This window comes from Poecilia latipinna, unplaced genomic scaffold (assembly GCF_001443285.1).
Source record: "Poecilia latipinna isolate Pla-1442-1.1 unplaced genomic scaffold, P_latipinna-1.0 Scaffold246, whole genome shotgun sequence".
NCBI lineage: Eukaryota > Metazoa > Chordata > Actinopteri > Cyprinodontiformes > Poeciliidae > Poecilia > Poecilia latipinna.
The window spans coordinates 362,909-372,162 of record NW_015112862.1 but is presented as its reverse complement, the minus strand read 5'-3'; the positions used below and the strand labels follow the sequence as shown (position 1 = coordinate 372,162).

Below are 9,254 nucleotides of genomic sequence, written 5' to 3'. Positions count from 1 at the left end.
TCTTTTTGTTTTTTGTGGTTCCAAAAAAATTTATTTTAAAAAAAAAAAAAAAAAAAAGGTAAGCTCCATGTTAAGATCTTCAGGCTTTTGATTTTGATTATTTTTTATGAATGCATTAACTTTCTGTTTGCGCAATAGTATCAACTTATGCTTAACGTAAGTTTATTTGTTTGGATATCGCGGTACGACTGTTCAGTACAGGGAGCTCAAGTCCAGTCCTTGAGAGCTGCCATCCTGCAACTTTCAGATGCTTCCCTGCTCCAATTAACACACCTGAATCAAATGAATGGCTGGTTAGCAGGTCTGTTCGGAGCTGATCCTGGTCTGCTGGAGTAAAGATGCATCGAAAAGTTGCAGGACTTCTCGAGGACTGGACGTGAGCACCCTTGGTTTATTGTTTTTGTTAGCAGCTAAAGCTAGCCAAGCAGGTGTAGCACGGGGTGTCGGGTGGTTAAACAAACATTAAAACTGTCAGAAAGGCCGTTTGAGTTAACATTATTTAGCTGCGGAGTTGTTTTCTTGAAGTTTTCAGCTATAGACGGCATAATGGGGAGAGTGGCTGTGCTGGACCGGTGGTTTGATCTATGCGAGCAAAGCTAAGCCAAAATGTTTTTGTCTCTATAAATAATAATGATAATAAATAATGACATATTGGCTGCCTCTTTTTTTTCTTCATTAGTACGTCATGTTGGTGACTGAAGCTGTTATGTTGACTTCAACACATTTGTTCTGACAGGTTGGTAGAAGAAATCCTCTCCAGAATGTTTCTATAAGCTGACTAATTTCTATAATGCCTAATGTCTGAGTTGTGTTCATGGTAATTATTTCTGACATTTTTATGCTTTATGTTGTAGGTGGTGAAAAATGCTCTCCAGGGTAAACCGTTTTTCTGAAAGAACGGTTAAAAAAAAACAACAACAACAAAAAAAAAGCCTGACATCTGTAGCTACCAGTATTTTTTTTTTATCGTTCTTTCAGAAAAACGGTAGATTACCGTTCTTTTGAAAGAACCAATGTGCGTTTACCGTTAAAAAAGAATGGTTAAAAAAAACAAACAAAAAAAAACCTGGCGTCTGTAGCTACCAGTATTTTTTTTTATCGTTCTTTCAGAAAAACGGTAGATTACCATTCTTTTGAAAGAACGGTAAACTACTGGCAGCTATAGACACCAGAAGTTTACCGTTATTTCACAGTATCTATACCGTACTTGCATTGACGGTAATCTACTGTCAGGATTAATTACGGTATAGCTACTGTGTATTTACAGTAAACTTCTGCCGTCTATAGCTGGCAGTATTTGACTGTAAATTTACAGGATTATTTCTTAGAGTGCAGGAGAAGAAGTTGGGAACAATGACATTGATTTTCTGTGCTGTTTTGTTTGTGGTCCAGCCTGTAGTTTAGCAATGGTAGCAGTGGAAGTGAACAAAGCCTTTCAGTCCACGTTGGCCACGCTTCTAAATATCGAATTGACATTAACCGTCTCGTTCACATCAGCATTTCTCTCTTCATAGTGGAGGATGGTTGTTGACAGCATAGGCAACTTCCAGTAAACTCCATAGTATCAAACTGCTATATGGCTGAAAAACCTATCATGATATAAGTATTTCATATCACAATATAATAAACAATTAATGATTAGGTTTTTTTTTGTTTTAAATAGCTGAAACGCTAAACGGTGGTGTGACTTTTCCTGTTTTACGCACAAGTTCCTCTTGAGTTGTTGTACTCATTTTCTTCCTTCACTCCGTGTTGATTTTTTATTTTTAAGCAGTTATGAGGCAAAACCTTAAAGCTGCTGCTGCTAGTTACTCAACAGGTTGTTGCTAGGTAACCAATGATTGAGTTGATTGGTTGATGCCCCAAACCTTGCTTAGATGGCCATGAGAGGTTGAGCGACAGAAGAATTTTCTCTGCCTACATCCCCCAGAATGCCTTGTGGTTCTGGATTAGCGTTTAGTGAAATTACTGATCATTCTGACACATTTTCTATCAAAATTGTTTTTTTGTTTTGTTTTTGTTTTACTCTAACTCCTTGGCATATTTTATATTAAGAAAAAAAATACTATATTTTATATATATTAAAAAAATACAGTTGGAAAAGCAGATGACATAACTGGGTAAGAAAAAAAGAATAATGCATTAAAAAGGGGAAACTGATTTCACAGAGTCAGAATTATAAATATCAAACTGCAAATCTGCTATAAAATATATCTTCCAAACAGGGAAACATATGAAAGCATTCCAGTATTGCTGAGTGGGGCTTTCATCTTTCTTATTGATTTGTTTGACCTGCTGACGGAGCAGCAGCGGGTCGGTCCATAGTATCCAGGTTCTGGATCTGGGCCACTCACCATGGATAGGTACAGTAAATCTTATCTTCCTCTTTGCTCATGATCGAAAAGATGAAATTGCACGATGCATTGTCTCAGTGGTCACTCAGAAGCATTCACACACAAGCGACAAGAAAGGTGGCCGGAGCGAGAATAGATGTTGTTTTGGAAAAGAAAAGTAGTCAAGAGGGACGAAGTCGGCGCTGGCACCGGTAAGAGCTGATGAGAGTGAAAAACAGACGCGTAGCGTAAACAACTGCTGGGTCTCTGTTGTTGTTTCACATCAAAATCTGGAAGTAACAGCACTCTGAGGAGAACAAAGCTGTCGCTATGCCTGTTAAAAAAACCTACTTTACATCAATTTTTCATTTTCAACTCCAATTTATTTTTTGAAACACGTTCAGTATTTCTCAACTCTGTTCTGCTACAGCGACAGCCATAAAGCATCAAATCAGGAAAAAGCGTTCCCGAATAGCAGCCTCAGAGCGTCTGTTATCAGACAATGGAATCGCAAACGCCTCCAGCGATAGGCAAAGTGACAAAAATCTGCGGCTTCGTCTCTCTGTCACATGAACGTCGTCTCCGAATGAGCACATTTCAAAAAGCCCGAGGAAGGGGCTGAATGTTTCTCCTCTCTGGGCTGAAGAATGTGAGCTATAAAACAACAAACACGACTATCTCGTCACACATTGTTCTGCTCCAAATACCAAAAATTTAACTTTCTGCGACATAGAGTCAACAAGGGCAGAGGATTAATTCTCACAACAAAATTGATGGAAAAATAAACGGCTTCTTTTATGTTGTTGTTGTTGCTGTTCGTTTTACCCCAGGAAGTGGGGAAGAGGAGGCAGAGCTCCTCCAATTAGCTGCTGTATTTAAAACAGGAAGTGAGACTTTTTATCAACGCTGTCTGTCCATCTTGTCTTAAATTGGTTTTCCGTCTTGAAACTGCGTTCAGACTCAAACGTTTTAATTAAATGGGCTTTTGTTTCTTTTTTGGAAAATGTCTGGAAAATCAGCAGCATAAAACCTGAGAATGTTTGAGTACAGTCAAAGCTTTCAAAACCTAAAAAGAAAAATGTTGAGTAAAAGGATTAAGGAGGCTAACTGCTCTGTCAAAGCAAAACATTATGTACTAATCAGAATTTTCTCGACAGTTTCCATTCAATGGACTTGCAAAGCCGACACCAAATTTAGCCCAATCGGATTTTCCTTAAGAAAATACTGAAAGTAGCAACAGGAATACCATTCAAAATATATTCCTTTAGCCTTTCTGCCATGGGCAGTTATTAATTATTCATTTTGAGAGCAGAGGTGCAGTCTGACTGCGTGTCTGAGAGTCGGCGGGGTTTTATTCTTTAGCAATTTATAGGAACAGCAAAGCAATACTAAAACAGAAGGCTCTGTGTGTATCACCAAAAACATGGAATTCATGGCTTTAACTGAGAATTTTAAAAAGATGAAACAGCCATTTGACTATACTATGTTCAACTATTGTCTCATCTTCCTCACTCCCTCTTTCTCTCTTTTGTGGCCTGATTGATCTGCAGACGTGTTTCTACATATTGCACATGATAAAGTTTCCTTTGAAACAACCAGTCAGAGCAAGGAGGAGGGACTGGATGCTGTCAATCATGCCTTTGTATGTGCTTCTCTCTTCTTCTCTTCTATGCTACTTCCCCACGTGAATGTTCAATCTGGTTGCATGGCCACCAATGCTGGCAGATAAACAGTTTTCCTGTAACGGTAAGTTGTTTCTCCCACAGCCGCACATACACAAGCCTGATTGACAGCGCTGAAGCCTTCCGCCTTGCTCTGATTGGACGTTTCTAACTGGGGAGCGGTGTATTTTACAAATATGTCTAATTTTATACTGTCACGATAAACCTGTCACATATTGACAGCTTTAATAAATACGTAACAAATATGTCATAAGCCTATAGTTTGGGGGCGCTGTGGTGGTGCAGGGGAAGAGCACAACCCAGATTGTGTCCTCAACATGGATGTCACAGGTTTGATTCTCGGCCTGAGGACCTTTGCCGCATGTCTTCCACCTCTCTCATTACCCACTTTACTGTCAATTCACTAACAAATAAAGGCCACTAGGGCCAATAAAACCTAAAAAAAAAAACCCACATTGTTTGTAAAGGTTAAATACCTCTGCTTTATCACATAGGAAAAATAGCTAACTGAGACGTCTTCCATCAGGAACGACTTCCACACCGAAGAGTGTTGCTTTTGCAGCAACTTGAAAGCACGAAGATTTGTTGAGCTCACAAATCAGAAAAAAAAAATCTGTTTTTGTATTTTGCAACTGGCCAAACACTGGTCGGTGCAAATCAAGGAAGTAAATTAACTCATTCTGATCACCAAAATAAACATTGTTTCAGGGTTTTGTTTGTTTTTGCTGGTTTGGGAGTATTAATTCAGACAGAAGAAAGCAGCTGGCACATGTCACACTGTCCTTACAACAAGAGTCTTAAATTGATGATTCATGTAAGCATCATCCATCAGAAACACCAGATAAAAATCAATAATGTAACCTAATATTCTTTGATTCAAACTCCATTTATGCTCTTTCTGGTGTTGCACAAATATTGTTTTAGATCGCTAAGTGGTTCAGCCAAAATCTCTGCCTTACAGTTTCACTTTAATTTCAGAGACAAGTTTCTGATTCTGAAAGAAAGCTCAATAAAACAATCAGCATCTGGAATAAGTCGTTCCATCCAGCTCATAATAAATTACACACCATTTTGATAAATTGTGGAAAAGTGAGCAGATTGTGGGAAAAGAGTTCTTGTTCCTCATCCAAATCACATTCCTACATGAGAGAAAAAGAAACACTGAGCCTTAAACACCACTGACCAGTCAAACTGAAGTTTACATTGTCTATTCAGGCTCATTATATTTAAACACGTTCAATAAAAGTTTAGCACCTAAAGTTAGATTCTTCAGAGCAGTGTCTGACAAAGATAGTTTATCACGGTCGTAATTTCTCTCTACTTGACTCACGCCATTAAACACGAGCAAATAGATTTTTGTTCTTTTTTTTCCGCAGACGCTTCTGTGCAAAGTCAAGCTGACCTCTGAGAAACAAGATGTCAATGTTGCATCATTTAATATTTTTAGACATTATTTTGAACAATGACGCGTTTAATGATGTGACAAGTGATCTTGACATTTTGACAGTGAAATTAAACAAAACTAATTGGTAGTAATGAGTTAATCTTCAAGTGATTTTCTCCAAAAGTGACGGCCTACCTCCAGCTAGTGAATAATAAACAAGGCCTGATAAAAGATCTTATTTCAGTTGGCATTTTCAGTTGGCTAGTCATTGTGAGCGATCCATTTAAAGAATTAAAATCAATCAGACTTCTTGTTCGTGTTAATGTGAACCATCACTGCACTGCAATCAGGCTTAAAGATGCAAAATATCAAGCAGTCAAGCTCACAGGCTGTGGATTTGCTATTCTGTAAAAGGGAACATTTGCAGAAAGCAAATTAATGAAAAATGTTTTCTATGATGGAATGAGTGAGCCTGCAGAGATAAAACTAATTATTCACTAGTAAGGAAGAGATTTTGTTTTTTTTACTACTCCAAAAATATCTGACATTTAGTCACATGTTTCTAGACTCCAAAGTGTTCTGGAGCTCCTGGTGACTGATGAAACAGACCAGCGTAACGGATGTAATGCGACCTCAATGGAGTGGATGACCAGGTCCAAAATCTGACACATAAAGACGATTACAAAGTCAGTCTTCTATCACCTGAAGAAAATTTCAGAGATGCCGCTCGCGTTCTGACCAGAGCAGATAGCCTGACTAATTACCAAGTTAACATTAGTTTATGTATAAAGAGCAAGAATACAAAAAAAAGCTTCATACTGTGACTTCTTTGCATAGACTTTTTACCAACTTGCATAAGTAGCCAAATTCGAGTGTCTTGCCTTTCATTGTTTTACATTTTATGTGTAAGATCATGTTGGATTGTGTGTCCTTAAATCTAATCTGACTGTTTGATTGTAATGTGTTAGGGAGAATTTGGTTGATTGTCCAGTTCTCCAGAGCTGGAACTGAATTGGACTTATTTGTCCTGTACAGAACCTCACCATGACATTTGCTATAAATTGTCATTATATACATAAACACTATATGTTAAACAACCAAAAAATGTGGCTGGAGTTATCAATGTTGCAATATTTTTCTAGAAATATGTGAAATTCTTGTACTTATCTTTAAATAAAAGCAGTCAGCTGATGGTACACATCTTTAAAAAGATTTAATTTTCTTGTAAACAACATGCATCTGTTGTATTTTTACTGAAGGTTATCATGGCATGACAGTCTCATCCCAACTCAACATCCAAGTTGGTTTACAAATGCTTTAAAAAAATTGCAATTATTCCCATGCTACCTTTTGACAATTCATAGTTCAGAAAATATCTTACTGAGTGAATCGTTTAGGTTGATGTGGAAACATCTCTACTGTAATAACTTAAACACCAAAGTTTAAAGTTCTGCTACAGCTTTGTGAAGATTATTATCAGATATAAGTTTCACTGTTGGTCCAACATTTCCGTCTCACCGAGTTCAAAGAAAACTGTTGATTCTTAGAGTAACTTCTGTACAAAGTCTCATTAAAAAGCAAAACTTCTCCTTTTGGAACTAGCTGAAAGAGACAAATTTGTTTGCCATCCCATGTCTGGACATTGTGCACGTTCTGAGAGGAACTGGTTCTTTTAAAATGCACTCTTAATTTGAACAGAGGATGCAGGAGGTGAGTATCTTTAATGCCACAGGGACTCCAAGGAATTACAGAACAAATGAGCAGAAATCACCATGTCCTTGTGAAGAGGCTGCAAAGCCAGATACAGCTGAAAACAAATTATATACATCAAGTACTTGACTTTTTCAAGCAGCTGGGGCATGTTTGGCAAAAATAAATAAATAAATAAATAAAACCAGACAGAGCTATTACTTTATGACTCCTAGAAGAGTAAAAGATGAGTCACTGCCTCTGCGGATGTAAGAGCAAAGACTCCGCAGAGAAAACTCAACCTGAGGCAAGGTTTAAATTTGCAAATGCTGGCGGCTCAAATTTGTCGGAATTAGCCGTTTCAATGGCTTCGTCTTTGTCGACAGTTTTCATCTCATCCTTTCTCTTTTTCCCCGTTCCTCCGAGCTTTTTATTAATTAAAGCAGCTCAAGCAGCCGGAGCTCTGGGCAGCGCCAGGGACAGGAATAGACTCTGCCCTGGGTACGGCACCCACCAAGTGAGCTTCGTGGGATGAGCGAGGCCTCCCAGTGGAGATGTGATTGAAAAACATTGGCACACGATGTGGAAAACAACCCCACACACCGACTGCGCATCGATAGAAAAACATTAACCGATTCCCGTCCAATCAGACGTGAATGAGTTCCCGTAAGAGAGATTGCTGCTGCGTCCTTCAGTCATATACAACCAGAACAATTTTACTTCAGATGAGAAGACACTTTCCAAGTAATCAGATCCTTTATGTATTTAGATTGCACAGGATCTATGTTCTCTCTTTCATCTTTTTCACAGTTTTTATGTTATTTTATTATTATTATTATTATTAATTTTTGCGCCATTATATCAAAGTTTACTGGCAACGGCAATAAAGTCATTCTGATGTCAATTTAATGTAAACAGCTCAACTGCATTGAGTTAGGGCTGAAACAAATGTGATTAATCAGATTCATTGCAATTAATCTAGATTACTCGACTACTGAAATAATTGCTAACCAATTTGGTAATCGATTAATCGCTAACTTGGAGAATACAGACCGCCCAAAAAGAGACCAATTGCTAAAAACAACAAACTGATCAGTTATTAAGCCAAAACTGTACACAAAATATATGTAATTTACATTTAAGATATGTATAAAAAAATCTTCTTTGTCTGTAAATATTTCCTGCACAGAATTCCTCAAGTGGCATTTTCTGGAAAAAAAAAATCACCTATTAAGCATCTTATGCATTTATTAATCGGTTGATCCAAAGAATTATCTTCATTTTTTCTTGCATTTTATGCAAGAATTTATTTCTCATTTAAAAATAAGAGTTAAATTACTTGTTAATTTGCATTTTATTCATGTATTTTCAATATTGTATAAAATACTTAAATGAAAAATCTGTAGGATGTGCCAATTTCTTTTTTATCTGATTAATCGCTTAACTGTCAGAATAATTTAGCTAAAATAGCAGTTAGTTGCAGAACCTATATTGAATCCAAGAGAAAAAATAATGAAAGCTTAGAAGTACAACCCCAGCTGAAAACATATGCAACAAAGTTAAATGGGTCAACCCCTCATGCAGGCCTCCAGGTGATACTCTTAGAAAAAGATGAGAGATGAATAAAGTTACGAATGAAGAAAGAAAGGAAGAAAAAAAGAAAGAAAGAAAGCACAACCCACCCTGCCTCTATGGGTTTCTCCAGAATAATATCGGCTGCGGTAGTCTGTTTCAGCACTGGCCTGGTGAGCCTAATGGGTTGAGGAGAAGCCGGCCTGGAGCCTGGAGCGAGAGGCTGGGATCCTGGGAGGAGCAGAGAGATGGGAAGAGGAAAATGGTAGCGAGTGACAGAGGGACAGACGGATGGAGAGAAAAGTCAAGCACAAAGTCTGAGTGACAAATATTCCCATTTCCATGTCAGCACCGGCTATGTCTCCATCTACAGGAAGGACCTGGGTCGTGGCTCTCTCAGCAACACAGCTACGGTTCTTTGGAAGAAAATAGTTCAGCTCGTATTTTTACCTTCAGCGAGTTACAACCACAGACTTTAACCTGCTTCACTGGGATTTTATGTGTGTGGAATGCATGTCACTCTGAAGATTTTTTTTTTTTTTTTTTTTTTTTTCAACAAAATTTCCCTTTAATTTAAAAAATTTAAACTTTTTT

The 9,254-nt window shown here is 37.7% G+C and overlaps 1 protein-coding gene and 1 long non-coding RNA gene across 5 annotated transcripts in view; one reads left to right on the top strand and one right to left on the bottom strand.

Moving 5' to 3' along the window:
* Positions 1 to 859, top strand: part of LOC106947536 (uncharacterized) — a 3,418-nt gene extending 2,559 nt beyond the window's left edge. Inside the window, exon 2 of the long non-coding RNA XR_001425005.1 lies at positions 59 to 859. This is a non-coding gene — a long non-coding RNA (uncharacterized LOC106947536). The remainder of the gene's footprint in view (positions 1 to 58) is intronic.
* The window catches only part of kiaa0753 (KIAA0753 ortholog), a 34,309-nt gene that overhangs the window by 7,518 nt on the left and 17,537 nt on the right, over positions 1 to 9,254 (bottom strand). For 3 of the 4 annotated variants that reach the window (XM_015032604.1, XM_015032605.1, XM_015032606.1), the window contains exon 16: positions 8,771 to 8,891. In XM_015032604.1, the coding sequence (XP_014888090.1) occupies positions 8,771 to 8,891 (121 nt within the window). Of the gene's footprint in view, positions 1 to 2,709; positions 3,056 to 3,158; positions 3,203 to 8,770; positions 8,892 to 9,254 lie in introns of those variants that run through there. The other variant, XM_015032607.1, reaches the window with a different exon arrangement.